Source organism: Xiphophorus maculatus, chromosome 5, assembly GCF_002775205.1.
Source record: "Xiphophorus maculatus strain JP 163 A chromosome 5, X_maculatus-5.0-male, whole genome shotgun sequence".
NCBI classification, from domain to species: Eukaryota; Metazoa; Chordata; class Actinopteri; order Cyprinodontiformes; family Poeciliidae; genus Xiphophorus; species Xiphophorus maculatus.
The window spans coordinates 6,477,675-6,504,457 of NC_036447.1; the positions used below are offsets into that span (position 1 = coordinate 6,477,675).

At 36.5% G+C, this 26,783-nt stretch overlaps 1 protein-coding gene across 2 annotated transcripts; it reads left to right on the forward strand.

Moving 5' to 3' along the window:
• On the forward strand, positions 1-25,374 carry abcc10 (ATP binding cassette subfamily C member 10). Of its 2 annotated transcripts, none has more exons than XM_014475184.2 (22): positions 1-191; positions 2,938-3,152; positions 4,214-5,546; positions 6,549-6,776; positions 7,851-8,007; positions 8,700-8,851; positions 10,819-10,898; positions 10,981-11,152; positions 12,243-12,341; positions 13,283-13,472; positions 14,834-14,911; positions 15,108-15,293; positions 15,895-16,033; positions 16,149-16,341; positions 17,785-18,128; positions 18,779-18,948; positions 19,024-19,184; positions 20,620-20,873; positions 21,806-21,951; positions 22,036-22,133; positions 23,262-23,374; positions 24,965-25,374. In XM_014475184.2, exons 2-22 carry the CDS (start codon positions 2,977-2,979, stop codon positions 25,098-25,100), a joined length of 4,605 nt encoding a protein of 1,534 aa, XP_014330670.1. In that variant the 5' UTR covers positions 1-191; positions 2,938-2,976; the 3' UTR covers positions 25,101-25,374. The 2 variants fall into 2 exon arrangements, with proteins under 2 accessions (XP_014330670.1, XP_023190348.1); XM_023334580.1 differs by lacking the exon at positions 1-191 and adding an exon at positions 278-352.
• The last annotated feature ends 1,409 nt before the right edge of the window (positions 25,375-26,783 follow it).

Consider the following 26,783-nt stretch of genomic DNA (forward strand, 5'->3'; position numbering starts at 1 on the left):
TTGACACTTACCGTGGTTGCCATGTCTATTTTGTCTTGATCTATGATGGTTGCCATGAACGTAGAGGACATCTAATGTCCATAATGTTCACCTGCACAAAGTTCTCCCACTCAGAGGATTTATAAGGCATTCTGCGGAAACCCAGATTGCCGATGCTACCCGGATGAAGTCGCCATTTACCACCACTACAGGTAGAACTATAACACCGGTTGTATGAGAAGACTTCTGAGCTGATTTTCTATAACTGGTGTTAGATTTATTTATCTCTAGTTCAGCGGTTATTTGATTTGCAACCAGCTAACTTGATAAATAAGTGAAAAAGTTTGATAATTCGCCTAGCTGAGCAACCCAGGTAGCTCTCTTTGTTGACATAATTGTGACACGTCTGGTTTAAAATCTTAACAGCCGGGTCCGTGTCAGTGTGCTAAATTAACACATGTTTGCTTTTTGGCTACTTAATATTATCACTATATTATATGTTTTATTACGATAGTGATAAAGTAATGATAAAAAAAAAATCCTTAAAAACTTGTGGTAGTCTTCTCTGGTTGTATGGCTGGGATTGGTCTCCACTGCAATATTTTGAATTTAATTCGATTAACCAAAGGAAAAAGTTGTATATAAATGAATAGACCGTTTCAGCACACCACACAGACTAAGTTGGAGTTTTAGCCTGCAAATAGTAGAAGATATTGATATTTATTGCTGCTCTCAACCCGACAATTTTGTCGTTTGGGGTTAGCAAATATTGCAATTATTGTTGTCATGATGATTTTACTTATGGAGTATTAAAAAAATCTCTAATACAACAATTGCCCATCTGTTTTGCCAGGCAACCAGGCTGAGGTACTGCTGGATAAGAAAATAATTTCCCCCATTTTCTCCCAAACTCTGTAAAGTCCATTTCAATGCGCATTCCTCTCTAGGATGTGGTTTTCTCTATTGATTGTGCATTTTATCCTTCCACACTTGAGTTCATTTAATTTTCTTTTCTATTTCATTCACACAATAATAAATTTGAACAGTTCATGTAACAACTAAAATAAATCATGAATGAAACGGAGCAGAATGAAATATAAATCTATAATGTCTGTCGCAATTCTCTTCTGCTGTTGATAAATTGTTTAGCTGAAGTCAAATCTTGGATGGAACAAAACTTTCTTCACCTCAATCAAAGTAAAACTCAAGTTATATTATTTGGTCAGAGTCTTCACACTACAAATCCAGATCTGATTCTTGGTTCTTTAGCTCAGGTTTGTCAGACCTCTGCTAGGAATCTTGGTTTTACTTTTGATAGCTGTTTAAAGCAAGATAAACAAGTTAGCTCTGTCGTTAAATCAAGTTTTTATCACCTGCGGATTTTAGCAAAAGTTAAATCTTATTTTTGTTTTAAGGACCTTGAAGGACTTATCCATGTCTTCATTACAACTTGTTTGGATTATTGCAATTCATTATATAGAGGCCTGGATAAATCACAGATGCAGCGACTGCAAATGATCCAGAATGCAGCAGCAGCTTCTTACAGGAACCAGGAAGCGTGACCATATAAGGCCCATGCTGGCCTCTTTACACTGGCTGCTCGTCTTTTATCTAATAGATTTTAAGATTCTTTTATTAACTTATAAAGTTTTAAATTGATTAGCTCCCCCTTATCTTGGGGACTTTTTACAATTTCAGTCTGTGTCCAGAACGCTACGTTCAAATAATCAGCTATTACTGACAGTTCCTCGGACCGACTTAAGAGGAAAGGAGATCGGGCTTTTTCAGTTGTTGGTCCTACTCTATGGAACAATCTGCCTTTCCAAATTAGAGCTGCCCACAGCCTGGATCATTTTAAATCGCTCCTCAAAACTCATTTTTATTCTTTGGCATTTATTTGAAGTAGTGTTTTGATACTCAGTTTTTTATCAATTTGTGCTATTGTCGTTCTTGTACAGCATTTGGTGCAGTTTTACACCTGTTTTTAAAGTGCTATATAAATAAATTTGACATTGACATAAAAATAAAATTAGGCATTCAGCTCAGAAGACACTTTTTCCTTCCACCTAATTTTCCACGCATGATGTTATTCGATAGCTATCAAGTTCGCCGTGTTTCCTGTGATTATGTGGGTCATGATTTTCTATTTTAAAGATACTTTTTCCTTGCTCTTGTGTGAACTTTTAATCTTCCAAGAAACTGACTTTTATTTCTTTATTTCATGATATATAAACTGTGGAAATATACAGAGGTGGACAGAGTACTTAAAAATTGTTCTCAAGTAAGGGTAACAGTACTTCAGCATATTTTACCCAAGTAAAAGTAAAAAGTAGATGTCCAAGAAATTACTCAAGAGTTAAAAAGTATTTGGTAAAAAGTCTACTCAAGTACTGATTAAGTGATCAAATTATCAATCATTTAATATTTAAAAATTACATCATCAGATGGACCAAAATGTAAAGTGAAGTGGAAATTTTGGTATTTTAAGGACAAAAATAACAAGAATTCATAAGTAACAACAACAAAAATATTCAGGTAAAACAAAATTTTTCCAAATCAGTTTCATTCAATAAAAAACTTATGAAAGTTTAACATAAACTGCAGGTGTGTGTCTGTCTGGTGAATTTTTGGTTAAAACGTTTTTGTTTTTCATTCAGTGGGTAGAAATCCAGAAATTTTACTCAAATAAGAATAGAAATACTTCATAATAAAATTACTCAAGTAAAAGTAAAAAATACAGCGTAGTATAAATATTCCTAAAAGTACTCCTCCCTGAATGTAGCTAGTTACTCCCAAACTCTAGAAATGTATATATTCCTCCTATGTATGATGAATTTATAAAGTTTAGGTTTTGCATACTGAATTTTACTTTGGATGATATTGTAATTTAGTGACCTCCACCTGTATGAACCTATAAAGAAAAACAACTCTGTTCTGGCACACTTTCTCTTTCTACAGATGTGTTTTGAAATGGCGTCAGTCTAAAAGGAGGTCAGGATGAGGGACTCCTGGCTCTCTGAGCTGGTCTCAGGCCTGTGTCACACGCCGGAGGACGACCCTTTTCCTCTGTGGCAGGATGGGAACCTCAGTCCCTGCTTCAACCAGCTCGTCCTTGGAGCCTTGCCTCACGCTGGGATGGCGGTTTTCAGCGCCTGCTACCTTAGCATGGCTAGGTAGGTCTGATCCCCAGTTTTAACTACCTTATATACACATCCCAGAATATTTAAAATGTTTTTTTGTTTTAATACGTGGTTCAAGTGAATGAGTTAGTAGACGTAAAGTTATTTTATGATAAAGTTAAATAAAAATGCAAGTTTAACAATTTAGACAAAAATCTAAAACAAAAAACACTATTATTTAAATAACTATTCCCGAGGTCCAAATAAATGTGTAATTTAGTACATTTATGTCTGTGTTTTTAAAAAAAGAAACGTTTTAAGTCAATTCTTCACTGTTTTTTGTATTGGCCGATGCTAACCCTCAGATATCGGTATCTGTATTGGAAGTGAAAAAAGTGGATCGGTGCACCTGTTGCACTTCTTTATTCGTCTCAGGTCCAGTAGGTTGACTTCACAACAGACGCACTCAGGTTTACTGTATTTATTCTAACAGAGGAAATCAAATTGGTGGTTAGCATCAGTCCAGCAGCTTCTGCCCCTGTACATTAAATAAAATACATTAAATAACCCTAAACAAACCACACAGTAATGGCTCCCAATGAGCAGTTAACAGCATTTAATAGTAAAATTAAACACTGCTAAAATGAACAACATTAACTGTAATAGCAATTAAAAACATATACCATGTGTATATGTAAAAATTACACAGAAAACCCTGTAGGCTATATAAATTAATTTGTCTAAAGTATGTGTTAAAATATAATACATGTAAAAGAAACAGAGCTGATCCTGATACATACCATAGTTAACAGACGGCAACAGAAAAAGGGGGAGGAGCTGTCAGTTACTGGTTGCTATGGTAACCACCAACTGCCAAGAACAGAACTTCCATAGCAATGAATGTCGAGAGAAAATACGTTTTCAACCCCAAAAATATAAATTTGACGAATAAATAAACAATTTTTTACAAACTTTACATCTTTAATATTACTAAAATAAGATCATGTTAACACATTCAGAATAATGGACTCCAAAAAATAATAAAAATTAATGAAATGAATAATAATAAACTAAAAAATAAATATGAATATTTCACTTTTTCATCTGTATTTCAGAAGCAACCTCCTCCAGACGTCGGCTCCGTGTGGCTGGACGCTCCGACTGGTCTCGGCGCTGCTCGCCGCGCTACTCTTCACCGCAGACGCCATCTTGGTGGGCATCCTCCAGCAGGCGGACATGTACCTGGATGTCTTGGCTGACGGCTCGGCCCTCCTGGCCTGGCTGGTCCACTGTAGCGCCATCGCAGTGCTACTCAGGTCTAGTTTCAGGAGAACCAGAGGACCGCCGCTGCTGCTTGCTATCACTCTCCTGTTGGTGCCCAACATTGTCATCACCTTGATGATCTACTACGACAGCCAGGAATATTTTACAGAACCAATTAAACTGACCAGGTTGGTCCTCACCTCAGTCAGGGCGTTTCTTTTACTCGTTTACCTTCTTGCCTTTGCTTTTCCTTGCATCGGTGAGGCTGATTACACCCTTAATATAAACACAGTGGATGGCTCCCCACTCCTTCCAGAGCCAGACACAGGTGAGATAGTCGCTGAGGACGGAAGCGACTGCCTGTCTCGGCTCTTCTACCTCTGGTTGAATCCGTTGCTTAGGCGAGGTCGGCAGGGAGATTTGGGAAGACCGCAGCATGTGTATCACCTTCCTTGGAAGCTGCGCACCAGAGTTGTTTGGCGATATTTCCACCAGTGTTGGGAAAGGTGTCGAAAAGGGGCAAAAAGAAGCGACCAGCAGGACCAGTGGCCTCAACCGATGAAAGGTTCGGACTCTAAGGAGGAGCTGTTGAAGCTTGAGGGGGATGTTGGGTTGTTGAGAGTGTTGCACAAGGCGTTTGGGTTGCGGTTCTACCTCCTGGGTGTGCTGAAGGTGACGGTGATCTTATCAACATTTGCAGGGCCTCTCTTACTCAGCAGTCTGGTGAACTTCATTGAAGAAAAGGAGGCTCCTTTCAGTCAAGGCGTTGCTTGTGTGTTGGGCCTCTTTGCCACAACCCTTGCAGGTTCTGTTCTCCGGAACATCTACACCTTTCAGATCTCCAAAGTTTTTCTGTTGGCATCCGCCTCGCTTGTGTCGGCCTTCTACGACAAAACCCTGCAGGTGAGCAGCTGCAGCCTGACCGAATTCACGCTGGGAGAAGTGGTCAACCAGATGAGCACCGACATCATCCGCGTTCTCAACTTCTTCAACAGCTTCCACGAGCTCTGGAGCCTGCCCTTCTGCTTTTTTGTCACCCTCTACCTGCTGAACCTCCAGGTTGGTGCAGCTTTCCTCGGGGGACTCGGTGTGGCGCTGATGCTGGTGCCGTTCAACAAGTTCCTCGCCTCCCGTATCCTTAGCAACAACACGCAGATGCTTAAATACAAAGACGACCGCGTCAAGGTGAGATATTCATCTTTTTGTTTTGGGCAACACTTTTAGAAATTACTGTGAGAATGTTATTATCATACTGGCTTGTCATATAATATCAAGAGGCGGATAGAGTATCCAAAAATTGTACTAAAGTAAGAGTAGTACTACTTCAACATATTTTTACTCGGGTAAGAGTAAAACGTAGCCGTCCAAGAAATTACTAAAGTTGTAAAAAAGTATTTGGTTAAAAATGTGAATAACTGATGAAATTATCAATCATTTAATATTTAATAATTGCATCATCAGACAGACTAAAATATAAAGTTAAGTGAAAATTTTGGTATTTTAAGGATGAAAATGACATAATTCATATAAGTAACAAAATCATTTTTCCTAATCAGTTTTTTTCAATGAAAAACTTTAACAAAACCTGCAGGTGTGTGTCTGTGTCTGGTGAATTTTTAGCTAAAACATGTTTATTTTTCATTCATTGGGTAGAGAACCCAGAAATTTTACTCAAGAGTAGAAATACTTCATAATAAAATTACTCAAGTAAAAGTAAAAAGTACAGCGCAGTAAAAGTACTCCTAAAAGTATTTCTTTTTATAAAAAAGTTGCTCAGGTAAATAGAACTAGTTATTACCAAACTCTCATCATATCTAAGTCTGTCACATAACGATCTGTGTGATTGAAATAAAAGTTTTTGTTAAATTAGTGTTTTGTTTTCAGACCAGTCAGATGTAAAAGGTGTGAGAGAGACATTTTAAAACAAAAACAATTGTAGAAAACTGTAGAATATTTTCTATAATTTTCTACCCTGTAGAAAACTACCACAAAAAATAACTAATATTATATAATCATGAACTGATATTTTTTTGGTTCATTTATATTGTTTTTATCTCCAAAGTGTGGTACTGGAAAAGTTTGAAAACGTAATCATGAAAATGCTTGAAAAGTTCTTGAATTTTACTGAGTGAGAGGTTTGCTAACCCTGCGTTTCAGAACCTAAAAGGCTTTTTGTTTCTTCCAAAGTTAATGACGGAGATCCTCTTTGGCATCCGTGTCATTAAGTTCTACAACTGGGAGCCTCATTTCACCCAGAAGGTGGCCAGGTGTCGGGAACAAGAGCTGGCACACCTCAAGAACCTCAAGTACCTGGATGCCATGTGTGTGTACATCTGGGCCGCTCTGCCTGTCATCATCTGTGTCCTCACCTTTGTCATATACGTGCTGCTTGGACACCAGCTAACAGCCGCCAAGGTAGAAACAATTTTTACTCTACTGGCTGTCTCGAATGTTATTATGCTTTTATGTGAAGTTGATGTTTATGACGCCTTATTTTCTGGATTTTATTCAACTAGGAATCTCACACTGAGATGCAATAATAATATCTTTCATGCATAAATTGAAAACTCAAAGACAAACCGTGTTCACTAAGCAAAACAAATGGAAATAAACCTTTATTCAAAGGGGACCTATTATACAATACTTACATTTTGAATGTTTTTATACTTCCATTTTTGTTTCTACTGCTTCTACAAACAGCCCAGGTGCTTGAAAACAACACCCAGCCATTTTTAGGAAAATGAGACATTTCAAAAGCATCCTGATTGTTGAGTCACACTGCGCCGTTACTTAGCAACCCCGGCTGAGCTCCAACACATTTGGTCGGCTGGTCTCACCGCTGTATGGGCTGTACAGTGGCTGCTGGAAAAGACAAGTGTTTTGTTGCTGACTTACCATCCAGAAACCACTTGCTGCGTTCTTGTTGGCTGTGCACGAAGCTCCACTTCTGCTTTTCAAAGATGTACAGCTGTACAATTGCGCACCTGTTTGCAGCCATTTTTTACGTGTGATTATAAACGTTGAGCTGGGCGGTGTGGCCAGCAGCAGCTTATTTGGATTTAAAGACATCCTGAAACAGGCTTTATGTATGTTTTATGTATCCTAACCTGTTCAAGGTCACCTTTAAAAAAAAAAAAAAGCTATTTTTTGGCAATAAGTTAAAGTTTTTTGGTGTCAGGAAACGAGCAGTTTGCAGCGTATCCGACACAGAGAGCGAGAAAAAAGGTGGTTTTGAGTTGTTCATCGATTTTTCTGCGTTATTTTCCCCTTTGCTGTGGCGCACTGCACTGAATGAATAATTCTTACGTCTCCAGGTTTCATTTAGTTAAGGGGATTGTTTCGCCGCAGCAGCGCGGCTACAGATGACACGTGGAAGAATTATCTTTTTGCCCTCCAGCGCTGTGTGGATGTAAACAATAACATGCTGGGGGTCCATAAAATATGAAAATGGAGCATTTAGAAGGTTTTGAGGTTTCCTGCCCCTTGCAGGTGTTCACCACCGTGGCGCTGGTGGGAATGCTGATCACGCCTCTCAATGCTTTCCCCTGGGTGATGAACAGCATCCTGGAGGCCAAAGTGTCTCTGGAGCGACTCCAGCGCTACTTCAAACTGACCAACCAGGATCTGGAGGCCTACTACACCCAGGGTGGGATTCTGCTTTTTTATCTAATACACAAACCTGTAGCAATTAATCAGTCATTGAAATGAGCATCATCATTTTCATTTAGATGATTAAATCTGAATTAATTATTATCACTAATCTGGGTCAGTAAATTTTCTTGTCCTGTTATGAGTCAGTTTATAATCACTTTGTTTAATTAGTTGTTTTTTTAGTGCAGTAAATTGAATGAAAACCTTAACATGCTTTTAAATAAAGATTTTCGGCTCATTATTGAGTCGGTTAATGAAATACTTCATTATATTGAGATAGGGGTAGGATCAAATAAGTCAATCACATAAAGAAGTGTGATTTATATCTTTAAACTCTACCGTAACTGTATTTAATCAAGTTTTTAATTTTATTGGTGTTTATTGAACAAACAGTGAAAAAATGAAAAAAAATACAACATTTAAAATTGTTATTTAGTTCCAGTGTGAAGTAGAAGTTTGGATTTATTGTATTGTATATCATGATAAATTTCTTATTGTGATAATAATTTTGATTTATTGTAACAATAAAAATCAATTATTCATAATTTTTCTCTTTGGGTGAAGAGAGAAAAACGATAAAGATTGAGGTCATTTTAATTGATCATATAATTAATTGATTTATTGCATATTGTAACAGACGTAATCGGTGTTTTATTACCCGTTGAAACATGAATTATTTGTCCACAGTGTCTTCTGAAGACACCAACCAGACGTCCATCCTGCTGAGCCAGGCCACGTTTTCCTGGCGGCTGCCCGACGGCGGTGAAGCGGGAGAAACAGGAAGTGGAGCTGGGACAGGAAGTCTGCTGCTGCAAAACTTGAATCTACATGTAACTAAGGTGGATTTGTTGCTTCATGCTTTGATTGTCTTCATTCCTTCTTGGCTTTTTGCTCTTCAACATTCCTGCAGAACTGGTTCAGACAAATACATGGATCAGAGACGTAGCCGAGACGTGTCTCCAACGTTTTAGTTATTTACATTCCAACCACTTTTATAGTATTACATTATGCGTTTTTAAACAATTAAACAGCAATATGTTGTGTAACTTTGACTGGTTTCACATAAATCAGTGAGAATTGCATTACATTGTATGATAATATGTATTATTTTTAGACTTGCAACTAACAATTAATCGATGATTAATTGACTAATCACAAAAACATTTTCACATTCAGATTTTTTTATTTAACAGCTTAAGCTTATCTTATATAATATTAGAAATACATAAAATAAATGATTTAACTCCTTTTTTTAAATAAACATTTTATTGCCTAAAATGCAATAATATAAGTTCCTTTAGTGTATGTTTGATAATTCGTAGCAAAGGATTCAATAAAAAAACTTCTAACATCTAATTGAGATCATTTCTTTTACAAAATTTCAAAATTATGCGACTCAAAGTGTTTTGGTTCCAACATTTTTACAGACAAGCATTTTTTAAAATCTATTTATGAAAGGTATATCTTTTTTGTGCAGCTTTAGTTTTATTGCTGCTCTAAATATGTTTATTCTTCAAGCAAATGGAGGTTCATTGAGTCTTCAGGGGTTTAATCGATTACTAAATTAGTTGACGATTATTTCAATAATCGATTCATTATGATTAATCCAGTTAAAATTTCAAGCCTAATTATTTTAATGAAAAAAAAAATGGAAACATTGTGATATTCTGGTTTCAATCTGCTTACGTTAAAATGAACAGTTTAACAGCAGCTGTAATTCTAGTTTTTTGTGGGTTTTTGTTCATTTTTCCTGTCTACATCCTGACTGTCCTTCTCTGGACAAGTTTATGTTTGTTAGCCACCACATTGTTTTTCTGTTTTTTGCTTTTTTTTACTTTTACACAACAAAAATGCAAAATCTTACCAAGTATTTTTGTCTTATTCCAAGTGGAAATATCGTATTACTCTTGAAATAAGACAAAACTAACTTAGAAGTTATTTTTAAGTTAATTGAATAAGAAATAGTTCTAGTTCCAGTGGCAGATAATTTAACTTATAACAAGACATTTTCCTCATACTATAAGTGATATAATCTGCTAGTGGAACTAGTAGTTTTTCATTAAGAATTATTTACTTAAAACAAGCTCCTATTTGTTTCTGAAAAGTTACTTATAATTTAGTTTTGTCTTATTTCAACTGTAGTCAGATATTAGAAACCAGACAAAAAATACTTGGTAAGATTTTGTATTTTTGCAGTGTGTATTGTCCTTATTTTTGAATGTGTCTGCTTTTGTTTGTAAATGCAAAATGTCTGTATTTAAGTCAGATCAAATTCATAATCATTAGCTTGGAGCTAATAATGGTGCAATAAATTTTAATATAATAGAGTATTTGGGTAACACTAATAGTTTGTCAAACACTGCAAAAACACAAAATAGAAATCTTATTTGATCTTCTTTGATCTTAAAATAGAAAATAATTATTTTTTTCCTCTACTTTCTAGTGCACATTTTTAAATAAACTTTAAACAAGATAAAACTAACATAAATAACTTTTAAACAAGATAAAGAAGCTTGTTTAGAGTCAATAATTTCTTAATATTGATGAAAGAGTTTTAGTTCCACATAAAAAATGTCATAAGTGAAATAATCTGCCAGTGGAACTAAAACCTTTTCATCAATAATAAGGAATTATTTACTTAAAACAAGCTGAAAAGTTACTTTTAAATTAGTTTTGTCTTATTTCAAGTGTACTTAGATATTTGCACTAGAAACTGGACCAGAAATACTTTGTAAGGTTTGGTGTTTTTGTCAAATCTGTTCATTTTTCTGGTGTCCATGTGAGCAGCATCGTGTGTTTTCCTCAGGGCTCTCTGGTGGTTGTTGTGGGGAAAGTCGGCTGTGGGAAAAGTTCCTTACTGGCGGCCATCACTGGAGAACTCAACAGGTACCGAAACTGTTTCTATCTGCAGAATGGACCTAAATTCACAGCTTTATTTGAGAGTATTTAATTGTCCTCCTCTCTGCAGAATCAGTGGCGTTCTCTATGTGGCAAACAGAGAGGCTGGTTTTGGTTTAGCCGCTCAGGAACCGTGGATCCAACACGCTTCAGTACGAGACAACATCCTGTTTGGAAAAGACTACAGCGCTGCTCTCTACCAAGCTGTGATCGAGGCCTGCGCTCTCTCTGACGACCTCGATGTACGATTTTCTCATAACTATTTAAAAAACTGTAATTTCACTGCATTTTCCTATTGATTCTTTTATTTGTTTCCAAGTTGTGTTCGTCATTTTGCCACTTTTTAATTTTTTTTGGCATTCAGAATGAAGCTGTCTCCCATTTTATGTTTTGTACCATCTGTGCATTGATTCAAACATCCAATTATTTAAAGTACACTGTAAAAAACGCCTTTAGTTTAAGGTAAAATACTGACAGCGATAGTTGCCTGTATTTTACCGTAAGTTAGATTTGTTTTTTTTACAGTGTAGCATCTTGTTGTTTGATGAGGGAATATAAAGTATTCAGGGACATAATTTGGAGTATTTTTTGTAATAATCTCTCTGTATTAAATTTAAAAGCCCAAATATTCATCACCATTATTTACTGTATTTCAGACACAATATATGAATCATATAAAGATAAAAACAAACTAAGTCACAGTTAAAAAAGATTCTCAAACCCCACTCAGTCCATGAAGTAGAAATATGCAAAATAGAGCTTAGTCGTAGTGACAGTGTATTAAGGCAGATAAATTGATATATGATATGAATATAAAAGGATATTTTTTTTATGTGCAGAATTTGGAAATGGGAAGTAAATTGCAAAAACACAAAATGTTACCAAGTATTTTTAGTCCAATTTGTAGTGAAAATATTTTAGTACACTTGAAATAACATGTAAGTAACTTTTCAGCAAGACATCGGAGCTTGTTTTAAGTTAATAATTCATTTATATTGATGAAAATGTACTGGTTCCACTGGTAGATAACTTTACTTATAACATGGGAAAATGTATAATAATAAATCAAGCAATCTGCCAGTGGAACTAGTATTTTTTCATTAATATTAAAGAATTATTTACTTTAAAATAAAATCTCTGTATCTCGGTGAAAAGTTACTTCTAAGTTAGTTTTGTCTTTTTGTAGTGTAATAAGATGTTTGCTTTAGAAACTAGACCAAAAACACTTGGTAAGATTTTGTCTTTTTGAGGTGTGATGAAAAGGTGAAGCTCAGGTCGAAATAAGTTTGTGTTTTGTGGTGAATTGACTGGGATTCGTTTGTGTTGTTGCAGGTTTTACCAAACGGCGATAAAACAGAAGTGGGAGAAAACGGAGTGACTCTGAGTGGAGGACAGAAAGCCAGGCTGGCCCTGGCCAGAGCGGTTTATATGGTCAGTCAATAATAATCATATTTTATTTAGAAACCAGTTTATATTTAAGGTAAAGTTTTACACTCACTGAAATGATCTTGTTTAGTGTTCTTACATCCACTAAACAGAGACAGATCAGATCAAGTTTCACCTGCATGTCCAGGAGTTAGAAGCTCCATGAAACGACCAGCAAAGAAACTCAAAGGTCTCTGATAAAAACTGAATCTAGCATCTGCACAACTGTAGCTGAAAGCTAATCATGGCTAGGGCTGTCTATATGTGTGGGGAATGAAGGGAGGATTAGCAGATATGATAAAAACAGATAAAATATTAGTATTACTGTATATATAATACTGTTGTTAGTTTATAAATCACTGAACGGCTTAGCACCACTATACATTAAAGATCTGCTGTTGTCATAGCAACCCTCCAGACCTCTCAGGTCTTCTGGTTCTCTGCATCCCCAGAACCAGAACCAAACACGGAGAAACAGTATTCAGCTTCTATGCACCACAAATCTGGAACAAACATCCAGAAAACTGCAAAACAGCCGAAACACTGAGTTCCTTTAAATCTAGACTAAAAACCCAGCTGCTTTTTGAAACATAATCAGTGAAACATTAATGATGGCACTTGACTAAATGTAATGTTGCTGACTGTGATTTATGATTTTGTATTTTTGTGTTTTTATGATGTAAAACACTTTGAACCGCCTTGTTGCTGAAACGTGCTGTAAAAATAAACTTTGGTTTGATTTGAGTCTTCATGAATGTTTATGACTGCTGCCATGAAGTGTCATTTGAAATATATATATATATATATAAAGGAAATCTGCCTTAGTAATTTGCCAGTTTGAAATTGGGCTTCTGTCTCTTTAAGAAGCTCCTACTCTCTCCGACACATCATCACATCAGTGTTGTAATCATGTGAGCCTCCATCTTTTTTTCTGGCCTCCTCATAAGGACAAAGAGATCTACCTGCTGGATGATCCGCTTGCAGCGGTTGACACAGATGTGGCTGAACACCTGATGAAGAAATGCATCCTGGAGCTCCTCAAAGGGAAGACCAGAATCCTCTGCACCCACCGCATCGAGTTTGTGGACAGAGCCGACATGGTCGTCCTCATGGACAACGGAACCATAATTAAAACAGGTAGCAGGTGAACTCTGTTTACTGAAGACTACGGTTGTTTCTACGTTCTGAGACGCTACGTCTTTCTTTCTGGCTAAAGTTTTTAAACTGTCACAGCAAGTCGGGAACTCGTTTTTTTGTGTCCCCAAACTGCAGTTCAAGTAAAATTATTACAGAAATAATTTTCTTACAATGAATAATATTGTATCCATTATATTTGTCGTTTTACATATTTTTATCCACATGAAGCCACACAAATACACCCGTTAGCGTTGTTTTATACATGCCAAACCCATAGGGGGCAGTGTAGTGCAAAACTAAAACTTATATCAGCCAATCATATTGGGAATCATGTCAAAGCAAGTCTGTGGATATATTGACGCATTATTTGTCGCGGGACCCTAAATTTCAGTTTTTCCTTGTATACACAAGCTTTTCTAATATAAAGAGCCATGTTAATCCGGAGACTTTTACTCAAATTCTGACTTTGCTTCACTTAAATCAGCTTTTTTATTGTTTTATTAAACTTTGTTAAATTTACAAAAAGACCCAAATCCTGTTTTTATAACTGAGAGTAAATTTGTTCAAGCGAACCTCAATGAATTTGAAAACTAGATGCCTTACTTTTAATACAGAAAACGTTCAACATTTTTTACAGTTTTGGATCTACCATGAAAAACACGACGGAGTGTTAGGGCCTGGCCCAGAAAAAAACCCCAAAACTAAATTACAAGAATAAAGTCGCAGTACTACGGGAACTCCAACACAAAAAAACAGTCTTAAAACTGTGGTAAAATGAGGAAGGTTGAAAAAAATAAGTTATTCTTTGGTTTTATGAATAAGGAAAAACTTAATCTGTCAACACATCAACATCAGATTATTATAATATAATAAGATAATAATTTGATGCAGATGTAGTATTTACTTTAATTGTATTCTGGTAATATTCTGACTTTGCGCTCATATAATTATGACTTTATTCTTGTGTTACTACTGTGACGTTATTCTTGAAACATGACTTTATTTTTGTAATATTATGACTTGCCTGAGGTTATTGTCATAATACTATTACTTTATTCTTATAATTTTATTACTTTATTCTTGGTATTTTGTTTATTTTTTCTTAGCGTGGCCCTAATACTTTGACGTAAAAAAAGATCACATTTTTTTTCTTAAATCATCACTGCGCTACCATATGAGTGCCATAAACATATTTATTTTGTGACACAAAGAATTGATCTCAAATGATTCCTGAGTCACTATAGATTAATTTTAGTTTTTGTTTCAGTCACTGTGACCATATTACTGTAATCCTTTAGTCCAACCAGAGACATGGAGGAAGAATTTGTAGTTTTATTCTGCAGTTACTTTTTGTTTTACAGGAACGCCAGCGGAGATTCTCCCTCTGATTCAGTCTGAGCCAAAAATGGGGAAAACGGATCCCAAAGCAGATCAGAAAGGTACGATGAGGTTCTGCCCGAATCCTGCAGAATAAATCTCTGATTAGGGATCATCTCTGATACTAAATACTTTAACTTTAGCTGAGACAATAAAACTGTGTGCTAAATCAGCTGTAGCTACTAAATGAAAGCTACTTTAACCTGATGCTGCATGATAAGAATCTAATTTCTGTTTTATTTTCCTGATTGAAACCAGATGAGCAGCAGAGTGAGGATGAGCTGGCTCCTCTCCCTGATCTCTGTGTGGACGACGATCCTGATCTGCTGGGCGCGGAGCAGAAGCGAGTGGGTGGACTGGCGTGGGGAGTCTACAGGACCTACTGGTTTGCTGTGGGTGGGATCCTGGCCGCCGCCATCTTGATGTCTCTGCTCCTCATGCAAGGTCTGGAGGCCAGAAAAGACTCGCTGCTCTGACTCTAAATGCTTATTTGCTAGAAAATAATCAGGAAAAAATATAGCAGTTGAATCTCAACGCAGTCGGGCTGAAAGCAAACGTTATGTGTGATTATATAAGAAACATAAAACAACAGTGGGTCTGGGACAATCTACAGCATCGATGAGGGACGATCTTAGGACTAAAATACAGCAGACAAATTATAAGAATATTTAGAAATTAAGGTAAAACGATCTTAAAGTGTCAGTAATGTGTAAATAAAATAAAGTTGTATAGCTGTGGCTGATATTTCTGAATAAAATATTTTCCATTTAGAATCAAGTTATTTATCAAAAATTATACATTTTTGTTTCTGCAATCCTGTCAAAACATTATGACCAAAAACCTGCAGCTTTGAAAGTCATTCCAAATCCCACCAAACTTAAATACAAATAAATAAATTGATGTTCTAAGCATAACAGAAAATACAGGCGACACTATTGGGAAATTTTAAGATATTCTTAATGGGGGATTGTAGCAGAAATACAATCTGTACAAATTATGATAATATCTGCTATTAATTTTGTGCTCTGTACATTTATGTTTTAAGCTTCGAAGAACGTTTTTGATTGGTGGCTTTCCCACTGGATCTCCTCACTGAAAACCAACGGTTCCAGTTCTGCAAACGATTCGTCTTCAGTCGGTCTTGTTCCTCCTCACGTCCTTCTTTTCTCACCTGGACGCTTGATGTAAGTTATTCAAATAGAAAAAATCATTTAAATAAGATGAAGAACTCGGTATAAATATTATTTAACTAAAAAATTTGAATTTACTGAAAAAATATATTTTCCTCCCTCCATCCAGAAGCCCTTTGCCCTCTGTGGAGGTTTTTGTTTCCACCAATGCCACCAGTGACGTTACCTTCTACCTGACCATCTACAGCTCCATAGGTGCCTTCAACACCGTGTTCACAGCGCTTCGGGCCTTCCTCTTCGCCTACGGAGTCATCTGTGCTGCTTCTGCCATCCACAACCGGCTTTTGGACCGGGTCCTCCAGGTACGCTGCGGCGTTTGGCAGCAGTGGCTAACGGTTAGCGGTTATTATGGGATGACTGCTAAGTAGAAAACATCGGTTAAAAGCAGTGATTTGATAGTATATTCACACTTCTTGACATTTTGTCCTTTGTTACAAATTTCAGTGTGATTTATTGGGATTTTACATGAGATCTCAACACAGTGGATTGTGTGTTCGTGTACAATTGTGAAGTGGTGAAGAAAAGGGTACAGGCCCGAGACGATAACAAATTTTGCTAGACGATAAATTATCCCAGAAATTATTGCGATGAAATATATTGTTATTTTGAGATCCGTTTTCAACTCACATAATGACAATAGCATAATAAGTCGCCTCCATAGATAATAAGCTTTCATTTCTAAAGAATTTCTTAAAGGGGGCGTATTATGAAAAATTCTAATTTTGTACGTTTTCATGTTTCCACTTGGGTCTCTGCTGCTTCTAAAAACAGCTCAAGCGCTTAAAAAACACTCACTGTTTTTTTGACAATAAATTTATGTTTTTTGGTGCTTGAGAAATGAACCCCAGCCTAGCCTGGCCTGTTGCCTAGCAACCCAAGCAGAGTGCTGGAATATTTGCTCAGCTGGATTTACCACTGTATGCACTGTACAATGGCTGCTGGAAAAGACAAGTGTTTTGCTGCATCCTTGTTGGGTGTGCATGAGGCTCCACTTATGCTTTTCAAAGATATATAATTGCATAATTTGTACTTTTTATCAGAATTTTGACATAAATCTCAAATTTACCAAATTTGGGGCAGGCTTTTATTGTGGATAAAGTACAGGTTTAATAATCCTATAACAAGGAAGAAACAGTTATGTGATTATTTTCGTATAGTCAGAACATAATTGATGTATATCTAAGAATGTTTGGTTATTTATTTGGATTTTAGCATAAATTGATACAGAATTAGAATTCCAAGGGGAAAAAATGTGGTACTAATCTTTTTCTCAAATACAAGACAAGATTTGTTAAAACAAGTTAAATTAAAATATACATTCTTAGTTGAATGAGAACTATGAAATAGGAATGCATTGATTTATTGATACCGATTTCCTTAATTTTTTATATTCATTTTGAAGCCAATCTTATCCACTGATCTTACCTACCTCAGCAAATGTCTAAAGATCCGCCGCTGTTCTCTTCTGTTCTCCTGTTAGAGCAGTTTGACGGACAGACTGGCCCACCTGGTCATATCTGCATGTTCGCAGTTAACAATAGTCACAACATTGATGCCAACTCAGCGACTTTCTTGTTATATTAAGCCACATTTCAGACAAAAAAAAAAAGGGTATCGACCAAAATTGGAATTGGCAGGTCAGACTTTTACAATATCGATAATCAGAGATTGGCCAAAAAAAACTCAATCGGTGCATTCCTGCTATTACACAGAGTAAAGAAAACCTGTTTTGTGTTCCTCTGCAGGCCACGGTGACTTTCTTCGATGTAACCCCGTTGGGTCGCATTCTCAACCGTTTTTCCTCAGACTTGTACAGCGTGGACGACAGCCTGCCGTTCATCCTGAACATCTTGCTGGCCACCGTCTTCAACCTGCTGGGCATGCTGGTGGTGATCAGCTACGGCCTGCCCTGGGTGCTGGTGCCGCTGCTGCCCCTGGCTCTGCTCTACTACCGGATCCAGAACTTCTACAGACACACGTCCCGGGAGCTGAAGCGCCTCTGCAGCCTTACCCTGTCACCAATCTACTCGCATTTCTCTGAGACGACTACTGGACTGGGAACCATCAGGGCGAGTTGCAGCGCTGCCCGGTAGGAGGCCGGGAATTACAGTAACGTTTCTCCTGTTATAAGCGAAACAATCTCCCAGTGGAACCAGAACTTTTTCATCAGTATTAAGAAATTATTGACTGGTCAGTGTTTCAGCAACAACATATGTAGCGATAGACACATGATCAATATCAATAGATAATACATTTGATGGAATATTCAGTAATTTCACTGAACTCTGATCCAGAACCACAAAGCATTCTGGGAGATGTAGCTAGATGAAAAGTTTTAGCCGCTAAACTTCTCACAGCTAGCTAAGCAAGGTTGGTGGAATCAACTAACTCCACCAACCTTTGGTTACCTAGCAACAACCTGCTGAGTAATATGTGGTTACCTAGCAACAACTTGTTGAGCAACTAGCGCAGTAACAGTTTAAGGTTTTGCTTCTCTGCCTTTTAACTGCTTCAAAATAAAACAAAACACACAGTTGAGTGAAAACTGTGAATAAAAGAGGAAATGTCAGCCACCAGTTTGGCAATATTTCAAATATTTAAAACAAACAAAAAAATCCTAATCAATAATTATCGATATCGGCTTATGTGAAACGTTTATCAGATTTTTCAGCCATAATCATATGTGTGACTCTGTTTTGAAAAAGGAAGAACAATCTGGAGTGATTTCCCCTGTGTCAGGTTCAGGGAGGAGAACTTCGAACGTCTGGACCAGTACCAGCGCTGCCTGTTTGCCAGCAACGCCGCCATGCAGTGGCTGGACATCCGCTTGCAGCTGATCGGCGTTGCCGTGGTGACGGGCCTCGGAGCGATAGCGGTCATCCAGCACCAGTACAGCGTTGTTGATCCAGGTGGGACAGATCGGACACCAGTAAAGGAGGTGGTTTCTGCTGCTCAGACTGACTGGCTGCTGTTGCTCTGCTCAGGTCTGCTGGGTTTGGCCCTGTCTTACGCGCTGTCCATCACTCAGCTGCTGTCTGGCCTCATATCCAGCTTCACAGAGACGGAAATGCAGCTGGTGAGTGTGGAGAGGACGGAAGAATACGCCACTGAATTACCAACTGAACCACAGCAACTCAACGCCCAGGTAAGAGTTACACTTCACTGCAAAAACACCAAATTTACCAAGTATTTTTTTCTAGTTTCTGGTGCAAATATCTTAGTAGTTAGTAACAAGACAAAACGCACTTACAAACTGAGGTGGGCCGAAAAAGTAGCTCTACTTCAACATATTTCTACTCAAGTAAAAGTAAAAATTAGCCATCCAAGAAATTACTCAAATGAGAGTAAAAAAGTGTTTGGTAAAAAGTCTATTCAAGTACTGAGAAACTGATCAAATTGCCAATCATTTAATATTTAAAAATTATATAGTGAGATGGATAAAGTTAAGAAGAAATTTTGGTATTTTGAACTCAGATTGAAATTAAAATAATTTATAGATTTACAAAATAAAACCAGGAAAAAGGACATTTTTCCAAATCAGTTTCTTTCAAAAATAAAACTTATGAAACTTTAACACAATCTCCAGGTGTGTGTCTGAGTCTGATGGATTTTTGGTTAAAACATGTTTGTTTTCATTCAGTGGGTAGAAAATTTTTCTCAAGTAAGAGAAGAAATAGTTCATAATAAAATTACTCAAGTAAGAGTAGAAAGTACAGCGTAGTAAAAATACTCCTAAAAGTACTTTTTCTTTTTCCCCAAAATGTTACTCAAGTAAATATAACTAGTTACTACACAACTCTGGTTTAAAGTAACTTCTTAGCAAGATTTAGGAGCTTGTTTTAAGTAAATAATTCCTTAAAGAGGCAGTATTATTATATAACTTTTTTTTTTTAAATCTTCTGTGACTCCCCCACTCAGCTCCTTCAGACTAGCCAGCAGCAATTAGCAAACACCTGGTGGAACTGCAAATCTGTAGAGCTCATTATAGGAGTTACTTCTGAGTGAAACGCTGGTAAAAGAATTGTTAAAGGATTAAGAGAGGAGCGATGGTGAGGACTTCCTGAAGGCGGAGTTTCAGGAGATTTTAAGACAAACTGACATAAAACCTTAAATTGTTTCATATCAGTTTTAAAAGTCAAGAATCTTAAGAGAAACTTTGACTTTAAAGTCAAGTTTCTCTTATATATCATTTTCATAACAACTGAAGGTAACATAGTTATTTGATTAAATGGCACCATGTGCCTGGAAAATACATATTAATATTGATCAGATTGATGAGATTATTTCACTGATAACCTGGTAAAATATCTTGTTATAAGCAAAATTATCAGTTTTTTTATCAATATAAAACAAGCTCCTTTATCTTGCTAATATACTTGTACGTCAGTTTTGTCTCATTTCAAGTGTGCTGAGATATTTGCACTAACAGCAAATAGACCAAAAATACTTTGGTGAGATTTTCTGTTTTTGCAGTGAAGGATCACAAGCTAATAACTAAAGCAGCGAGTTTTAGTTCAACCTCAGCCATAAAAACTAAAGAGGAAATCCTCTTCTTGTCCTCTTTCTGGTTGTGACTCCAGCTGCCGGCCGCCTGGCCCCAACATGGCTGCCTGGAGTTCTGCGACGTGGTTCTGGCCTACAGAGAAGGTCTTCCTAACGCCCTGGACGGAGTCAGCCTGGCAGTGCGACCCGGGGAGAAGATCGGCATTGTGGGACGCACGGGTTCTGGAAAGTCCACCATGTTTCTGGCCCTGTTTCGCATGGTGGAGCTCAACCGGGGGAAGATTCTCCTGGACCAGCTGGACATCAGCTCTGTGGGCGTCGCCCAGCTGAGGTAGGACTGGAGCCGCCGTGGAGGCGTCTAAAATCTGACGAAACCAGTCTGTCGGTCTGAACTTCAGGTCTGTGGAACCTGGGAGGACCGCGAAATGTTTGTAGTGACTATCAAATGTTTACGTATCCATGACTGTAATAACGAGAAAAGGCCTTTTTTTGTGTAGCATATTTTATCAACAAGGCAATAATTCAAAGTGCCTTACATGATTAAAACATAAAATAACAACAAAATGCAGTGGTGATGGAAAGTTAGGATTTTAGCAATATTTTTCTATTCATTTATAATGTGAATTATTGTTTCTTTTTTTCTTTTTTATTCTTTAAAATAAAATATTTTTTAACTTTGTTTTTTAATTATACTTTTTAAAAAATACTTATTTTCAAAAGAAAAATCAAAGCAAATGGGATTTTAGCCTGTTTGTGTTATTTTACTTTATTTGATAAATTTATATTTATAATTTTTTTTGTTCATTTAAACAAATAAGTTTTGAGCCTTTTTATTTTTTAAATTATATACGTATATACTGTATATATATATACTGTATATATATGTACAGTATGTATGTATATATAAAATATACAGCATTTTATACATACAGTATAGATATAAATTAAAAAGTGTTAATAACCTGTTTTTATTTAGTTATTTTTTTATTTTAGCCTTTTATTACAATCAGATTTATAATTTTCTCTAGTTTTTTTAAAATCTTATTTTGTTTTTGTTTTTTTCAAGACAAATTTGTTTTTTTTAGCTTTGATTTAAAGGAACTCAGTGTTTCAACATCTTTGCAGTTTTCTGGCAGTTTGCTCCAGATCAGATGAAAACTGGTCAGCAGGTCCAATCAGATGAATGCTTTTCCCTCAGCGTCTGTATAGATCTCTGTGTGAAAGAGGCTCATCATTCTGTGTGGTTTCGTTCTGGTTTTGCAGATCTGGGTTGGCCATCATTCCCCAGGATCCCTTCCTGTTCAGCGGGACCGTCCGGGAAAACCTGGACCCGTGTGAGAGACACGAGGACCAGCAGCTGCTGGACGTTTTGGATCAGTGCCACCTGAGTGCCGCCGTCAGCAGGATGGGTGAGCGTTACTGGCAGGAAGTTCACTCTGTCCCATGATGGACTGGTGTAGATGTAAACACCGGTTCGGGTCTGTGGGTTTCAGGTGGCCTGGACGCCGAGGTCGGGGAGCGGGGAAAGTTCTTCTCTGCAGGACAGAGACAGCTGCTGTGTCTAGCCAGAGCTCTGCTAACTCAGGCCAAGGTGAGTCTCACATTTATTTCTTTATTTCTAACAGACAAAAGTAAAAACAAGGAAAATTAAAACAAATTATCATCATGCCAAGTTACATGCAATTTTATATTATCTGTTTTAAAAGGAGCAGGTAGAAGATACAAGATCTTATAATGTCCTGCGCCTTTCATACTCATCAACTTATAATCAATTAAATATCCAAACACCAGAAAAACATAAATTACTTATCGTACAACTGTAACCAAACACTTAATTAAATTTTTAACACAAAGAGAAGGGAACACAGACAAAAAGGAAAAGCCAAAAAATCCATCCATTTTCTGCTCACCTTTGTCCCTAATGGGGACAAGGGCCAATAATTTAGGCCAATAATTCCTTAATATTGATGAAAAAGTTTTAATCCCATAGACAGATTATTTTACTCATAACAAGACATTTTTCCCTTGTTATAAGTGAAATAATCTGCCAGTAGAACCAGTACTTTAAAAAAATATCAATATTAAGGGATTATTGACTTAAAACAAGCTGCTATTTCTTGCAGAAAAGTTACTTGTAAGTTAGTTTTGTTTTAAGATATTTGTACTGGAGACTAGAACAAAAATATGTCGTAAAACTTAATAGGATTGTTTTATTTTGTTTTGTTTTTGGCATTGAAATAATCTCCATTTTAAACAGTTTTTTAAGCTGGTTTATATTTGCACTTTGTTTGAAATAATCCTTTAATCCATTAAATAAATCTACCCCCCACACTGATACACAAAACAGTTTTTGGTTGTTTTAATGAATAGTTTTTTAAATTTCCTCCTCCTCTTAACCTAAAACATGTTTTTGTGATTTCTTACTTTAAACATGAATTGTACAGTTTTGAATTTTACAAGGTCCCAGAATTTAAGTCCATTTGATTTAAAAATAATGATAATGGATTCATATATTCCTAATTTCCTGCTTCATGTTGTATTCTGATAGATTTTTTTTTACGGCTGTAAATTTGTTTTGAGTTTTTTCTTACTTCTGTTTTCACACGATCATTACCAAGTTTCTAGTGGTTCCTGCTCCTCTGGAAACCCTTGTGATAAATAATCTGACCTTCAGATGTGAATATTTAAGAGTAAAATGCTGATTCTTTCCTTCGTGAAGGTTCTTTGTATCGATGAAGCCACAGCCAGCGTGGACCAGAAGACAGACAAACTGCTGCAGCAGACGATTAGAGAGAAGTTTCAGGACAAAACGGTTCTCACTATAGCTCACAGGTTAGATGCTCTGTCATTTCATCTTTTGTCCCCCAATTTGGTACCAGAATAAGACAATTTAATCCCTACAGAGTGTGGTGTTAGGATTAAATTATAGTTTAATTTCTGCTTCTCAGCAGAACCACATCTCACTGTTGGATGTGTCCACCAGAGGTCGCCATAACTACATCCTTAACTAAATTACATTTTTATTATTTGTCTATACAGACTGTTTAGTGCTTCATGTTTTCTGTTTATTCAATGTTTTACCAAAACCAAGCAGGACTCTCTTTCAATTTCAATGAGTTTAATTTCAGTTCAAATCATCTTCTCTAAATGTAAGAGTAATTTGATCAGAAAGCTTTCAACCACAGGAAAAACTGAGCATTAAAAGTTAAAACCTACTGTGAAATTTTACTAACCGTTGAAAAAATCTGGGACTAAATTCTGATAGAAACAAGTGTTTGTTTTAAGAAAACACCTGCTGAAATTCTGTTCAGTTTATTTATGTTGAGCCATGTACATCAAATTTAGACACATAACTACCAAGGTTATCATGGTTAAATAAAACTAACCAAATAGCAAAAACTGAAATTGAGAAAATATTTTTGTTAGCTGAAATAAAAACAGTAATTAATGGGGAAAACCATAACTAACTGGAACGATATTGGGTGTTTATAAAACTAAAACTGAAATTATAGATATATTATCCTTCATTTTTGTGTTTATGAATCTATTTGTTACAAGAGTCAGTTGGTTGTTCAACAATAATGTAATATTTATTTTTGAAAATGGCATCTTCTGTTGAGTATTCATTACCTTATGTATACATAATCCGTATAAAAGTCAACAAAACCATGAAAAAACTAAAACCACTAATATAACTCATAAAAACTACGGTAACTGAATAAGGCAAAGCAAAACCCAAAATAAAACTAAATTATAACAAAAAACCCAAAACTGTTATAACCCTGATAAATCCAATCAATTAAACATATTCAGTTTTATTCTAGTTATTTATTAGACAATGTATCAAGTTGAGGTCAATATTCAAATTTATAGAAAAAATATTATGTAATGTAGGGGTGTCCAAAGTGTGGCCCGAGGGCCATTTGTGACCCTTGAAATTATTTTGTTTGGTCAAAAATAGTAAGAACAACTGATGGCAAAAAAAATGAATAAAAATAGAAAAATGTCTGTTTTTCTTTTAATAAAGCTTATTAAATTCTTATCCTTTAACAAGGATAAGACTTGTTTCTGTCAAAATCAAAATATTTTTCTTTTACGTCATTAAAGGTTCAACTTTAATAATGAAACGTTTTCAAAACATGAACCTTTAATGACATAAAGATTTGACAAAAATTGTTTATTGTTGAGCAGGTAAAAGAAGCAAACAATCACAAACCAATAACATAAATTTTGCACCTTTAATTGAATGAATTTTGTGGCCCGCCTGTAGCTTAACTTTGCCACTTTTGGCCCCTGGGCCTTTAAGTTTGACCCCACTGACTAAAGCAAACCCAGCAGATTGCATTGAGTCGCAGCATTGCAAGTGTAGCGACAGTGAACAATCGCTAACATTGTGTCGTCATGATCTGTTTGTTTTGTCAGGATCAACACCATCATGGACTGTGACCGTGTGGTGGTGATGCATGCTGGGAAGGTGGTAGAGTTTGACACGCCCGCTGCTCTCTGTCAGAACGATACTTCCATCTTCCACAGACTGGTTGGTGGGCGAGGAGATTAGTTCATCAAGAAACAAATGATGAATGAATCCAGCTTTTCTTCCAGCATCTTCCTGTTTATATGTTGCTTTTATATTAGAAACTTGAATACAGAAGGAAAAAAGCACCTTTAATGCCTGTGGACATGGATGAGATACTCAGGAATACATTACTGCACTTTGTAGGATCTTTTTGTATAACTCTGGGGATTTATCTCCAGTTTATATTATTGGTAAGGTGAGGAAGACATCCTGGTTTGTGTTGAAACTGACTTTGTAATAAATATACTAAAATATTATCTCATAAGATTTCCATCTGCCTTCTTCAATCAGATGCGGTTGCTCTTACATTATTAAAAAGGGACCTATTGTGTTTTTATTCTACCATTTGGGTTTCTACTGCTTCTAAAAAACTCAAAACGCTTAAAAAAACATCCAGCCGTTTGTTGGCAATAAATTAATGATTTTTTGTGTCTGCGTCAATAACATCAAGAATATAACGTCACAAATCAGCAGGCTCTGCCCGTTACCTAGCAACCCCAGGCCGTTACCTAGCAACCTGTCGTGAAAACTGTTATAGAGTTGTAAGAGCTTTCCAGGTATACGCAGAAAACAGATCATAAAGGCCTTAGCGACATAAGTGATCTTGTATTTTGATTTACTGTTGATTAAAATATATAGATATTCTGCATTTTAATTAGTGATTGGAAATAAATTCTTGTATTTTGATTTGTTAATGATTATAACAATGAGGAAGACGTCAAAACTGAGCTGAGCGGGGAGGCAGGGGAGTTTCAAAGAGTAAGTAAGATGTTTTCTTCTAAACTAGATTGGGGAAGTAAGCCAGATGTTGACTGCTGTAAGAAGAATTGGTGCTTTCCACAGAACCATCGAACGTTCGAGAAATCACGTAGGCCATCACCCCATACACAACCATGGGATGAGAGTATAAAGACCCATGAAAAGAGGAAGAAGTGTTCTTAGTCCGCAGTGCTGAAGTCAAGCCAACAAGAGGACGCCGATCAGCAGAGGACCGCACCCTGGAGCCACGGGGAAGTGACGACTCTGCGCTGCTAGAAGGGACAAGACCCATCGACCCTCAACCCTGGTTCCTGATCCGACTGCCTACTCTGCCTCAACCCAAAGATCTCAAGGCTACTGCAACAGACTTGGAGAAAAGACAAAGGTCACTGAGTGATGAAGATCCGAATGTTGGAAGACAACAACCAGTTCTGCTTTGCTTCTATTCAAAAGAGGATTTTACCCTAAAAACAAAGATTCTGACCAAGAACATTAAAGTTTTCTGTTGCCGAGATCAACTCACATCATCTGGCTGTGAGTTGAACTGCTCCCCAAAGCCACGCTCAGTATATTAGTGACACAGTCTAGTGAAAAGGTTAGGATAGATTGAAGGTGGTTTGTAATGATTTTAATTTTTATTCTTGATTTGTAATCATTGACAATTAATTTGTCTGTCACATACCCCTGCTAAAAGCTTGCTTAAAAAAGATGCATTCAAATTTTAATAAGATCGGTGGACAGTGAAATTAATTGTCATCAGTTATTTTACGGTTCTCCTAACTAGTGTAAAATCAGTGAACATGATTCTTGTAATGTGGTGGCTTTGGAAATTCCTATAGTGTTGGTAAAATAATGACCTTGGGGCTTATGTTGAGCCACTAAAAATGATCCAGCCTGTAACAAATG